This window comes from Lepidochelys kempii, chromosome 2, assembly GCF_965140285.1.
Source record: "Lepidochelys kempii isolate rLepKem1 chromosome 2, rLepKem1.hap1, whole genome shotgun sequence".
Taxonomy (NCBI): Eukaryota; Metazoa; Chordata; order Testudines; family Cheloniidae; genus Lepidochelys; species Lepidochelys kempii.
In genome coordinates, this window is record NC_136381.1 from 141,812,509 (window position 1) to 141,827,249 (window position 14,741).

Genomic DNA, 14,741 nt, shown 5'->3' on the forward strand with positions numbered 1-14,741 from the left:
TTCATTTTTTTTAATATTCATTGTCTCCATTTTATAGTGAAAATAATGCTCTTCTCTGTCTATGTTGGTGAATGTGAGAGCGAAAAGAGAAGGTTAAAAGCCATGGTCATGTAGAATTTCCCTGAGCTAAAAAAAAACAAAAAACAAAAACACCCTCCTGCTGTTGGTATTTGAAAGTTCATCTCCACAAGGATTAGAACTGTATTTACTAGTCATTTTCCAGCAGGCTTGTAGCCAGCATGGTTCTGGCACAGTTTCAATGTCCAGTGTGGACAGGGATTTAAAAAACTAAAAAAAAAACACCCATCCTAGTAAAACCTGGGGGGGGAGGGGAACACTCCTTATCATAAAACCTGTCTTATGGAGCACCAACTTTTTGAAGCTGTGCATAGTTTGATTAAGGATCCTTCCACCATATCCCTCGTTGAGATGGAGATAAGGAGGTCCCAACAAGGACTGCATGCACCGCCATTTGTGTGCTCACTCTAACTGTAGGGAAGGCTGAAAATCTTGAAAGCTTGCCTCATCCCTTTGATGCTCCTCTTTGCTCTTCATGAGGCGGTTCATGACGTGGTTGACTTGCAGGTCCCCCTGCAAGTCAACTGTAGTGTCAATGTCACCTCGTTGTATAGGTGGAGAATGCTGGATGGTCATTTCCCTCCTTTGACATCAGATCTCCCCAGAGGGTGGCCTGCTCCCTCCTTCTGCCTGCATGTCTCCTCTGCTTGGGCTAGCAGATCTGTCACTTTAAAATAAAATAATTAGAAAAGTGACATCTCTGCTGCCATTCCCATGAGAACTGCTAATCTCAAGAGGATGGAAAGAGGGAAGAGGGGATCAGTGCTTCTCACTGGGATGAAAGATTTCCAAGTGATAAGTGTGTTATTCTCATAGCAGTTATGTAAGTTATGTAAGTTAATATTATCGAAGATGTGTACATGGTAAAACTTTATTTATAATGTTTTCTAAGGCTACTGTGTAAGATCCTGAACTGTGGGTGGGGATAAATAGGTAAGATAAAGGGAATTAAACTATTCATTATGACATTTCAAAGACTTTGAACTCTTAGCTCTTGTTTTATGTCTCCATGTGCTTTAAGCAGTCTCTGATCGTTTCCAATTTGGTTTAACATTAAGAAAAAACAGTAGTTGTGCACTTGAAAATAATATCGGTCTTTAACATCATCATTGCTCTAGAGCTTAAGGGCACATCTTACAAGAACATAAGAACGGCCAAACTGGGTCAGACCACAGGTCCATCTAACCCAGTATCCTGTCTTCCAACAATGGCCAATGCCAGGTGCTCCACAGGGAATGAACAGAACAGGTAATCATCAAGTGATCCATCCCCTGTCGCCCATTCACAGCTTCTGTCCATCCTGGCTAATAGCCATTAATGGATCTATCCTCCATGAATTTATCTAGTTCTTTTTTTGAACCTGTTATAGTTTTGGAAGGAGTTCCAGAGGTTGACTGTGAGTTATGTGAAAAAATACTTCCTTTTGTTTGTTTTAAACCAGCCGCCTATTAATTTCATTTGGTGACCCCTAGTGCTTGTGTTATGAGAAGGATTAAATAACACTTCCTTATTTACTTTCTCCACACCAGCCATGATTTTATAGACCTCTAGCATATCCCCCCTTAATTGTCTCTTTTCCAAGCTGAAAAGTCCCAGTCTTATTAATCTCTCCTCAGATGGCAGCTGTTCCATACCCCTAATCATTTTTATTGCCCTTTTCTGAACCTTTTCCAATATATCTGCTTTGAGATTGGGCGGCCACAACTGGACACAGTATTCAAGATGTGGGCGTACCATAGATTTATAAAAGCTTCTAAGTCACCTGCTTGCTGGAGATGATTGATTGGATTTAGAAAATGCTTCCTTATCATTGGTAATAAGGATTAACTGGCATTTCCTAGTAATTCTTACGATTCTTTATTGACTGTCCGTTTTTCTCCTGACATTTTCTATATGACCCTTCACTGCCTGGGGTCATATAGATCCTGTGAAGAAGCACAAACATCACTTTCCTATATGGACAAATGCTCTGTAGCTAGCCACTCCAAAGAAAATAATGAACCCATCTTCAAAAGCTATGTCCCAAATTTCACTCTTTTAATTTTCCTTTTAAATGTGTGTCGTAACTTCACAGTTGACACACAGCCACCTACCAATGCACTATGCAAACAACATAGAGGGAAGAGATGTGCATTCAGTGTTTTTAATTGTACGTTGAGTGTGTCTATTTCAAGTTATCAATATTATGTATAGATAGAAATCTAATAAGCAAGCGTCTTCTGTGCTTTTGCTGTTTAAAAAAGAAAAGCAGCACCACTTTTCCTCAGCAGAGTGTTCTGAAAGTACTGGTGATGGCAATTACTTTTCATATAGCAAAATAGCCAAACTAAGAGGGAAACTGGAGCCAATTTTTAACAATGTTTTATACTATATATATTTTAATCACACTTATATCTGCCTTGCAAAATTCTTTTTGCCTCCTCACTTGGGACTTTACCCAATATTCATTGAGGTCAATGGGCATTGGATCAGGTCCCTGGAAAGCATTTTTTAAGTGCTAAGTAAAGTGTTATCATAAGAGTGGCAAGTAGATTTTGTGCCCAAGTTCGTAAAATTACATTACAGTTTTGGCACAAGCTTTACAGATGATAAACATATTTCATCAGTAAATATTTTGTGGCATCTGAAATAATATAGTGGAGTCCAATACAAGAGCTACTAATAGCCATTTTAGCTCTCATTATGCTTTCATGCTAGTTTAATTACTTAAGAAAAAATGTTACTATTTAGTATTTATGTTATGTTATGTTATGTTAGACCATAAAACAGCTTTAGGCTCTCCAGTGTTTGATTCCTGCACAAATAAAGTCAATTTCAGTAATATGAACTTGAGCAGCAGCTAACTTAGAAATGTTCATATCATTATACATTTCAATTTCAAATACAGAGGGCAACTTTTTCTGTGCACTCTGGAGAAAACAGTGCTGGGGGAAATGGGCATTATATTATAATAAAACACTGTAAAGAACCTACTTTAGTTTCCCAGTTATGAACAAACAGCTGAGCAGTCTCAGTGTATTAACTAGACTAGAGGGTGTGTGAAATATTTATAACAAAATTCAAAAGGCTTGAATTCTCATCATCTATCCATTTAACATTTGCTTGCAACATTAAAACGTTCCTTTGTAACAGCATTGTTTTCAAGGAAAAAATATTTGCACTGTAAATCAGACAAAATATCATTATTTTGCATATTTTCACAGCTGGCTTATCATTTTTATGACATTTCAGGAAAAGTAGTGGTGTGGAAAAGGGCAGAATGAAAATGCCTAAAACTGTATTCAAATTCTGCATAATTTTTGCACAGCCCTAAAAGGGATTGTGTCTTTGTGCCTGTTGTAGGTATTTTGTGGGATACATTGTAGTATCTGGGGGGTTGTCTGGAATACATGCAGTACAGTGGGATAATGTGCACTATAGAGGGTGCAAATTATAAAATGCACTAACAAGTTGTGCATTAATTGGTGCAAACTAATAATTCCCTAGTGTGATTTAACAACATTATGTTAGGGAACTTTTAGAGTGCACCAGCAGGGTCTCCACAGACCAATTAATGTGCAACACATCAGAGCACTTTAGAAATCACACTTCCCCTTGCCCCCATAGAGAACATTACCCCGTTGTGTAGACAGACCCTGAGCACCATCTTAAATTTTGCAGTGTTGAGCATACTTGGCATGCTGTAAATGGGCAGAGTAAAGCAGCCTAGCACTGGAGAACAAGAGTGACCATTGTGAGTTGATATGTAATTACTGTAACTGAGTATTCATCATAATTAGTGATTAAATAAAATAAAAGTATTGTTTACATAAAATAAAGTATTGTACATATGCATCTTTTTCACTGAAACCTGTCCCAATGTTTGATGTTGTCCTCATGCAGGATGGATGGTCACAGTATCACTTTGTAGCCTCATCTTCAACAATAGAGAGGGATCGGCAAAGACCATACTCTTCATCACGCACGCCCTCCATCTCTCCAGTGCGCATGTCTCCTAATAATCGCTCAGGTAAGACCATGCTTCCAGGGCTGAAGTAAACAGAGAAGTAATCTAGTAATGTCATCTTTCCATTGTTAAGTGCCAGTCAGTAGCATCTAGATGCATTATTAACCGTGATGGGAGCATGTGGGAAACATTTTTTCATTCTGATCAGTGTATCTTTGTATACAGGAATATTTTTTATGTGTGTGAATGCCTTGTAGAAATGTAAAGCAGACAGACTATCCAGTGTAGCCTTTTACTGTGAATGTCCATTCACTATTTTCCTTGTCCACTGGCCAGTTAAGATTATCTGATTGGGAAAGTGAAAATTCCCAGGGCCATTGTGCCTACTGTTAGCATTGGGAAGTTCCCCATCTCAGATGCTTCCAAGTAATTTTCTTTACTAGTCATAGAAACCACAAATTCATTTGTTATGTATGTTTTATACTGTTAGCCAGAACTTCAGCTTCGTGTAAATCCTCAGAACTCCACTCCAGTCAATGAATCTACACCAATGTTCGTCAGCTGGGCATCTCATTATGGATGTATTTGCAGAAGGATTGACTGCAACTCTACATCTAATATCAATGCCATGAACATATAAACTGTAATTAACTGCTATTTCATCCACTGTAGAATTATTTCTGTCTTACATAGAGGAATCGATTCAGTTTTCACATGGAGAATTCAGGCCTCTTTTTCCTCCACTTATTCCAAGTTAAAATATTTAATTACTTTAAATGAAAGTAATCCTCAATAAAAATAAAGTCTTTTAAAATAAACATAGTAAAATCCTATCAGCCTCTCACTTTGCATTTTACTGCTTGCTCTGTTAAAGCTCTGTCATTAAGAGCATAAGAATGGCCATACTGAGTCAGAACAATGGTCCATCTAGCCCAGTAACCTGTTTTTCCAACAGTGGCTGGTGTCAGATGCTTCAAAGGGAATGAACAGAGCAGGGCAATTTGTCAAGTGGGGCTTTGGCAATTTGTCAAGTCCCAGCTTCTGGCAGTCAGAGGATTAGGAACACCCAGAGTGTGGGGTTGCATATAGCCCCTGATCAAGTTATCTAATTCTTTTCTGAGCCCAGTTATACTTTTGGCCTTCACAACATCCCCTGGCAATGAGTTCCACAGGTTGATTGTGCATTGTGTGAAGAAGTACTTCCTTATCTTTATTTTAAACCTGCTGCCTATTAATTTCATTGGGTGACCCTGTGTTATGTGAAGGGGTAAATAACATTTCCTTATTCATTTTCTCCATAGCATTCATGATTTTATAGGCCTCTATCATGTCCCTACCTTAGTCATCTCTTTGCTCAGATGAACAGTCCCAATCTTATTAATCACTCCTCATATACAAGTTGTTCCACAGTTACTGGGATATCAGCAGTAAGATGTGTCTGGCTAAACTACTTACACCCTAGTGCAAAAGTGATTGTTTTTTTTATGTTTGTTAATTATCTAAGAGTCCAGTCTTAATCTACAAGGGCAACGTGCTGAGCTATTTTGAAAGTCTGGCCACAAGTATCCCCATAGTCGTGGCTGAGTACTAAGCACTTTCAAAAATCTGCTCTTCATACAGGCACCTAGATGGGTGCCCTTTTGAAAATCTGACCGTCATTGTGAGTGCTGAGTGCTTGAAAAATCTGGCCCTGAGCTTCAGTGAACATCTGACTCCAAGTATCTCCTGCTTTCTGTTGTTTGTTCAGTTCAAGGAGGGAATCTAACTTTGTCTAATATATAGGACTCTACCTTGCCCCATCCCTCCACCCCCACCAAAAGTCAGTACCATAAAGTCAGTCCATCGTCAACAGACAATTTCATGAATGCTTCCAGTAAAAACTCTGCAGGAGTCCACTTGTGGATTTGATGGTGGAGAGCTGTTGCTCACACAGGGTGAATAGATATAGTTCCTCTAGGGAATGGACAGACAGTTATGTTTTATCATTTGGACAGTGTACAAAAAGCTGCATGCTTAACATGACCATCAGTGTTTTGATGTCTTAGCAATGTCTTAGCACCCCTTTGGAGCTATGTTTTGTATGTTGTCCTCTTAGATTCTGGCCGAGGACACATGTTGTCCAAAACCATATTCTGATTCTGATTGGGTCTTTTTGGTGGTGTCAGAGTCCTAAAACCATGCTAGATAGTTAGCTGACAATCGCTTTAAGAGCAATCCTCAGTTTTAATGGATACATAAGCACAGCCAACTGCTTAACATTAGTTCTTAAATCCAGGGGTCCCAATCGGGGGAGAAAATTTAATCAAAATTCCAAATTGATGCAAAATTGTTACCTTAATCCTAACAAGAAAAATGCAGTGTAAATTAGGACTCCTGGAGGAAATGACCAAAGATTAAGGTTTATGCATGAGTTTTTACAGAACTTTTTGTAAACTATAGAAATATTACAGTGTAATAAGATGAACCATTATCAAACATCAGTGTTCTTTCTAAAAAATTACTATGTATTAACATATCCTTTAAAGGTTAAACTCGAGTAAAACAATACCCGCTTAACAGGAAAAGAACAGATATGAGACCAGAGAACAAATTTCTGTCCTTGTGATTTAAGTAATGAACAGAACAGTTTCAAAAATAAAGCACGCAATAATTATAAATGTCCACTTTTTGTCATGGTAAGGAGGACATGAAAGTGCTATTATTCATTGTTATTACAATACCACACTAAAAATATACCAACCACCTTTTCTAAATATGAAGAAAGGAAATTTATTTGATGTGCTTTGCCTTCATTAAACCAGATGTTTAAAGGAGTGAAGTTCAAATAACATACTAAACAACAAATGTAAAGGTTATACTTGTGCCCTACATAAAAATCTTAACTGAAACTCACTTTTAATCTTAATTCTTGTTTTAGCATTGTCACGTTAACAGCCGTAAGTATCCACTTTGTTTCCTAAGCAGTAGAAAACTTTTAGTGCTGGGAAGTCTCTAAGTGAACATTAAGGGGTCCAGCCAATACCCCAATGTTATATAATACTTTATCTCTCATTAGTCTTTCTTTACTTCATTTCTTTGATAAGAGCTGGGGTAGCGCACTTGAATTGGTCCAATTATTTTCAGTCTAAATCTATAATATTTTCTGATAAACTCTTGAAATGAAATCCTGGCCCTATTCAAATCAATGGGAACTTTGTCATTTACTTCAGTGAAGCCCGTATTTCCATTTTTCATTGACATTTCCCATTAATTTTTGTCATCACTATTTTGAAACTTTCCAACTAAACTCTAGGCAGACACCACTTCCAAGTCTCATCCCATATGCTGAGAAACAGAAGCCAGGGTTCTCTCTGGTGTGTATTGATTTTTTGAGAGCCAAAGCTTTTGCCTTTCTGTCCATCTATTCAAGTTTGTGTCATGAGAAGACACGCTAGTACCTCCTCTGATACTGATACAAAATGGAAAAAATAAATACCAATACTTGGAGAAAATTGTTTTTATAAGTGAGTGCATTCACTAGGCATTCACTGCTCAAACGCTATCCTCGCATTTTGCTCTCTCTCCAATGTTTTGCCCATGTTTACTAATCTAGAGTAGATCATTACTGAGCCATTCTGCCTGAAATATACACACACAGAACCTCCATTTATTTCCATGGAACTTGCATATGTGTATGCCTGGGGAAAAAATAGTTTTTGGGGCCCCAAATTACATAACAAATCGGGGCAATTATTGAATTGTTCTGCGTGCACTTTGGGGGTCATTTTTTCAGATGCACTCAGGTCCCATGTAAGCACCCATATAACAGCTTGATTTTCAAGAGTTCATGTCCCTTTGTGACACTTCTGGACAGTTTTCAAAAGAATTCATCATTCAAGGGACTGAGCTTTTGAAAATCTCCTCAGTTCTTTTGATGCTTAAATGAGCTTTTCGAAAATTTAACTATAAGACTTTAAAATGGGGTGTTTGTTTGTTGTAACATTAGAGCTTGTCATAAATATAAAGGGAAGGGTAAACCCCTTTGAAAACCCTCCTGGCCAGGGGAAAGCTCCTCTCACCTGTAAAGGGTTAAGAAGCTAAAGGTAACCTCGCTGGCACCTGACCAATATGACCAATGAGGAGACAAGATACTTTCAAAAGCTGGGAGGAGGGAGAGAAACAAAGGGTCTGTGTCTGTCTGTATGCTGGTTTCTGCCAGGGATAGACCAGGAATGGAGCCTTAGAACTTTTAGTAAGTAATCTAGCTAGGTATGTGTTAGATTATGATTTCTTTAAATGGCTGAGAAAAGAATTGTGCTGAATAGAATAACTATTTGTCTGTGTATCTTTTTTGTAACTTAAGGTTTTGCCTAGAGGGGTTCTCTATGTTTTTGAATCTAATTACCCTGTAAGATATCTACCATCCTGATTTTACAGGGGGGATTTCTTTATTTCTATTTACTTCTATTTTTTATTAAAAGTCTTCTTGTAAAACACTGAATGCTTTTTCATTGTTCTCAGATCCAAGGGTTTGGGTCTGTGGTCACCTATGCAAATTGGTGAGGCTTTTTATCCAACATTTCCCAGGAAAGGGGGGGTGCAAGTGTTGGGAGGATTGTTCATTGTTCTTAAGATCCAAGGGTCTGGGTCTGTAGTCACCTAGGCAAATTGGTGAGGCTTTTTACCAAACCTTGTCCAGGAAGTGGGGTGCAAGGTTTTGGGAAGTATTTTGGGGGGAAGGACGCGTCCAAACAGCTCTTCCCCAGTAACCAGTATTAGTTTGGTGGTGGTAGCGGCCAGTCCAAGGATAACGGGTGTAATATTTTGTACCTTGGGGAAGTTTTGACCTAAGCTGGTAAAGATAAGCTTAGGAGGTTTTTTCATGCAGGTCCCCACATCTGTACCCTAGAGTTCAGAGTGGGGGAGGAACCTTGACATGGTGGCACAGTGGTGGGATTAACCTGAAATCATTTTGAGATCCAGTTGAGATTTTTTGAACTAGAAATACAGATTTTAAAAAGAATTTTTCCCCCCCCCTTTGGAAAGGAAGTCCAGAAAGCAGTTGAAACTGAAAGCAGATTGTTTTTTCTCTGCTTTGTGGCCAAGCAGAGACAAAAGGGGATTATCTTGTGAATTGCAGGTTTTCTTTGCCTGGAGGCAGGGTACTTAACTCCTGCAGGGAAATTCACAGTCTTCCAACCCAGAGGTTTTTTTTTCTTTTCTTCCTAAAAGTAAATAGGGGGGGGTGTGCTCTACCCATTTGCCTGGAGACAAAAGTGGCAGGGTTTTTTTTTTAGGATTTTGATTTTTTTTGTTTTACAAGGAGCACAGGTTTGAAAAGGATTTTTTTTTCTTTGGGCTGGGTAAGCAGGTTTCCAAGTAGTTGGAGGTTTTTTACTTTAATTTGGGCCCAGAGCAGAGACAAGGGAATTGTCTTTTTCTGTAGGCTGACAATCACTATCAGAGAATAGGTATTCTATTCCAGCACAGCAAAATTTTACAGCCAGGTTTTGTTTGTTTATTTCTAAACCTCGGGTGTAAAGTTAGTAAAAACAGAGAGGTTAGAATGGCAAAATCCGCGGCTCGACTACAGCTCGAATTAGCCAAATTTCAGGCTGAGGAAAGACAAAGGGAACATGAAAGACAGATAGAACTCATGCGGCTGAAGAAGGAACAAGAAAGGGAGGCAGAACAACACCAAGCGGCTGCTCACAGGAGAGCTATGGAAGCGAGGGACAAAGAACTGGAGGAGAAGGAAAAAGAGAGGAAGTATGTGGAGGAGATGGAGAAGATAAAGGCTCAGCAGAATATCCCAACAAACCCTAGTAATCCTTCTCCAAGTACCACTTCCCATCCCAGAAAGTTCCCCACCTACAAGGCAGGCGATGATACTGAGGCCTTCCTAGAAAACTTCGAAAGGGCCTGCCTTGGGTACAACATCTCTACTGACCAATACATGGTAGAGCTGAGGCCGCAGCTCAGTGGACCCTTAGCTGAGGTGGCAGCTGAAATGCCTAAAGAACACATGAACAAGTATGAACTGTTTAAATCCAAGGCGAGAGTCAGAATGGGGATAACACCCGAGCAGTCTCGTCGGAGGTTCAGAGCCCTAAGGTGGAAACCAGACATGTCATTTACCCGACATGCCTACCACATTGTGAAACATTGGGATGCCTGGATATCAGGAGCAAGTGTTGAATCTCCAGTAAATTTGCCCTTCCTAATGCAAATGGAACAATTCTTAGAGGGTGTTCCTGAGGAAATAGAAAGATACATCCTAGATGGGAAACCCAAAACTGTAATTGAGGCAGGAGAGATTGGAGCCAGATGGGTGGAGGTGGCAGAGAAGAAGAAAACTGGTTGCAGTTGGAGCGGAGACCAGAAGGGACCACCCCAGACCACATCCTATTACCGGGGGCCGCCCAAAGCCCCACCTACCTCCCAAAGAACCCTCCAGACCCCTTATCGTCCCACCACCCCGTTCTCCAGCAACCCTCCTCACCCCAGTGACCCGTCAGCTGGACGATGTTTTAAGTGTAACGAGCTGGGGCATGTAAAGGCCAACTGCCCCAAGAACCCCAACAGATTACAGTTCATTGCACCGGAATCACACCAGAGGTCCACAGGCCCAGATACCTCCCAGATACCCTTGGAGCGGAGGGAAACTGTGAGTGTGGGCGTGAAGAAGGTCACCGCGTGGAGGGACACCGGAGCACAAGTGTCAGCTATCCATGCTTCCTTAGTGGACCCCAATTTAATCAACCCAGAGATCCAAGTGACGATTCAACCCTTCAAGTCCAACTCTTTCAATTTGCCTACAGCCAAGTTGCCTGTCCAGTACAAGGGCTGGTCAGGAATGTGGACTTTTGCAGTCTATGATGATTATCCCATCCCCATGCTGTTGTGGGAAGACTTGGCCAATCATGTGAAGCAGGCCAAGAGGGTGGGAATGGTCACCCGCAGCCAGGCTAAACAAGCCGTGAGGCCTAGCTCTGTTCCGGAAACTTCTATCAGGATCCAGTCAGAGGTGATGGACCCGGACCCCAGGCCAATGTCTACAACAGCAGTAGTGGATCCAGTCCCAGAGACCCAGACGGAACCAGTCCCAGAACCGGAACCAGCCAAACAACCAACACCAGACCCCGTGCCAGCATTGAATCCAGTACTTGCAACCTCAACACCAGAGGGCCCCACCGAACCTGAACTGGCAGCAGCCGATAACCCTACACAAGAGGCTCAGCCGGAGCCTGAATCCCAACATAGTGCACCAGCGGAGAGCGGTTCACAGTCAACAGAAACAGCTCCATCCCCTATATCGCTTCCAGAGGGACCAAGCCTAGGTCCACAATCCAATGAGGAACTGATGTCCCCAGCATCAAGGGAACAGTTCCAGACCGAACAGGAAGCAGATGAAAGCCTCCAGAGAGCTTGGACGGCGGCACGGAGCAACCCACCACCTCTCAGCTCTTCTAATCGATCCAGGTTTGTTGTAGAAAGAGGACTTTTATACAAGGAAACTCTTTCTGGTGGACACCAGGAAGACTGGCATCCTCAGAGACAGTTGGTAGTTCCAACTAAATACCGGGCCAAGCTCTTGAGCTTAGCCCATGATCACCCTAGTGGCCATGCTGGGGTGAACAGGACCAAAGACCGTTTGGGGGGATCATTCCACTGGGAGGGAATGGGCAAGGATGTTTCTACCTATGTCCAGTCTTGTGAGGTGTGCCAAAGAGTGGGAAAACCCCAAGACCAGGTCAAAGCCCCTCTCCAGCCACTCCCCATCATTGAAGTTCCATTTCAGCGAGTAGCTGTGGATATTCTGGGTCCTTTTCCGAAAAAGACACCCAGAGGAAAGCAGTACATACTGACTTTCGTGGATTTTGCCACCCAATGGCCGGAAGCAGTAGCTCTAAGCAACACCAGGGCTAAAAGTGTGTGCCAGGCACTAGCAGACATTTTTGCCAGGGTAGGTTGGCCCTCCGACATCCTCACAGATGCAGGGACTAATTTCCTGGCAGGAACTATGAAAAACCTTTGGGAAGCTCATGGGGTAAATCACTTGGTTGCCACTCCTTACCATCATCAAACAAATGGCATGGTGGAGAAGTTTAATGGAACTTTGGGGGCCATGATACGTAAATTCGTAAATGAGCACTCCAATGATTGGGACCTAGTATTGCAGCAGTTGCTCTTTGCCTACAGTTTAGGGTTTTCCCCATTTGAACTTGTATATGGCCGTGAGGTTAAGGGGCCATTGCAGTTGGTGAAGCAGCAATGGGAGGGATTTACACCTTCTCCAGGAACTAATATTCTGGACTTTGTAACCAACCTACAAAACACCCTCCGAACCTCTTTAGCCCTTGCTAAAGAAAACTTACAGGATGCTCAAAAAGAGCAAAAAGCCTGGTATGATAAACATGCCAGAGAGCGTTCCTTCAAAGTAAGGGACCAGGTCATGGTCTTAAAGGCGCTCCAGGCCCATAAAATGGAAGCATCGTGGGAAGGGCCATTCATGGTCCAGGAGCGCCTGGGAGCTGTTAATTATCTCATAGCATTCCCCACCTCCAACCGAAAGCCTAAGGTGTACCATATTAATTCTCTAAAGCCCTTTTATTCCAGAGAATTAAAGGTTTGTCAGTTTACAGCCCAGGGAGGAGACGACGCTGAGTGGCCCAAAGGTGTCTACTACGAAGGGAAATGTGCTGGTGGTGTGGAAGAGGTGAACCTCTCCATGACCCTTGGGCGTATGCAGCGACAGCAGATCCAGGAGCTGTGCACTAGCTACGCGCCAACGTTCTCAGCCACCCCAGGACTGACTGAACGGGCATACCACTCCATTGACACAGGTAATGCTCACCCAATTAGGGTCCACCCTTACCGGGTGTCTCCTCAAGCTAAAACTGCTATAGAACGGGAGATCCAGGATATGTTACAGATGGGTGTAATCCGCCCCTCTGAAAGTGCATGGGCATCTCCAGTGGTTCTAGTTCCCAAACCAGATGGGGAAATATGTTTTTGCGTGGACTACCGTAAGCTAAATGCTGTAACTCGCCCAGACAACTATCCAATGCCACGCACAGATGAACTATTAGAGAAACTGGGACGGGCCCAGTTCATCTCTACCTTGGACTTAACCAAGGGGTACTGGCAGGTACCGCTAGATGAATCTGCCAAGGAAAGGTCAGCCTTCATCACATATCTCGGGCTGTATGAATTTAATGTACTCCCTTTCGGGCTGCGAAATGCACCCGCCACTTTCCAAAGACTTGTAGATGGTCTCCTAGCGGGATTAGGAGAATATGCAGTCACCTACCTTGACGATGTGGCCATATTTTCGGATTCCTGGGCAGACCATCTGGAACATCTACAAAAAGTCCTTGAGCGCATAAGGGGGGCAGGACTAACTGTTAAGGCTAAGAAGTGTCAAATAGGCCTAAACAGAGTGACTTACCTTGGACACCAGGTGGGTCAAGGAACTATCAGCCCCCTACAGGCCAAAGTGGATGCTATCCAAAAGTGGCCTGTCCCAAAGTCAAAGAAACAGGTTCAATCCTTCTTAGGCTTGGCCGGTTATTACAGACGATTTGTACCGCACTACAGCCAAATCGCTGCCCCACTGACAGACCTAACCAAAAAGAAACAGCCAAATGCTGTTCAGTGGACCGGAAAGTGTCAGAAGGCCTTTAACAAGCTTAAAGCGACACTCATGTCTGACCCTGTACTAAGGGCCCCAGACTTTGACAAACCGTTCCTAGTAACCACAGATGCATCCGAGCGTGGTGTGGGAGCAGTTTTAATGCAGAAAGGACCTGATCAAGAATTCCACCCTGTAGTGTTTCTCAGCAAAAAAACTGTCTGAGAGGGAAAGCAACTGGTCAGTCACTGAAAAAGAATGTTATGCCATTGTCTACGCTCTGGAAAAGCTACGCCCATATGTTTGGGGACGGCGTTTCCACCTGCAAACCGACCATGCTGCACTAAAGTGGCTTCACACCGTCAAAGAAACTAACAAAAAACTTCTTCGGTGGAGTTTAGCTCTCCAAGATTTTGATTTCGACATCCAACACATCTCAGGAGCTTCTAACAAAGTGGCTGATGCACTCTCCCGTGAAAGTTTCCCAGAATCAACTGGTTAAAATCGTCCTTGAGATGTGGAAAATATTGTTAGTCTTTATGTACTTGGTAGTATATTTAGAGATGCATGTGTCTTATTAACTCTGTTTTCCTAGAGCTCCAGGAAGAAATCCCAGCCAGTGTTTCACCCTAGCTGAGATTTGGGGGGCGTGTCATAAATATAAAGGGAAGGGTAAACCCCTTTGAAATCCCTCCTGGCCAGGGGAAAGCTCCTCTCACCTGTAAAGGGTTAAGAAGCTAAAGGTAACCTCGCTGGCACCTGACCAATATGGCCAATGAGGAGACAAGATACTTTCAAAAGCTGGGAGGAGGGAGAGAAACAAAGGGTCTGTGTCTGTCTGTATGCTGGTTTCTGCCAGGGATAGACCAGGAATGGAGCCTTAGAACTTTTAGTAAGTAATCTAGCTAGGTATGTGTTAGATTATGATTTCTTTAAATGGCTGAGAAAAGAATTGTGCTGAATAGAATAACTATTTGTCTGTGTATCTTTTCTGTAACTTAAGGTTTTGCCTAGAGGGGTTCTCTATGTTTTTGAATCTAATTACCCTGTAAGATATCTACCATCCTGATTTTACAGGGGGGATTTCTTTATTTCTATTTACTT

At 42.1% G+C, this 14,741-nt stretch overlaps 1 protein-coding gene across 4 annotated transcripts in view; it reads left to right on the forward strand.

Annotated features, from left to right (window-relative positions):
• Window positions 1–14,741, forward strand: part of CTNND2 (catenin delta 2) — a 1,186,471-nt gene that overhangs the window by 1,150,720 nt on the left and 21,010 nt on the right. For all 4 annotated transcript variants that reach the window (XM_073332332.2, XM_073332334.2, XM_073332335.2 and 1 more), the window contains one exon: window positions 3,961–4,087. In XM_073332332.2, the coding sequence (XP_073188433.2) occupies window positions 3,961–4,087 (127 nt within the window). The remainder of the gene's footprint in view (window positions 1–3,960; window positions 4,088–14,741) is intronic.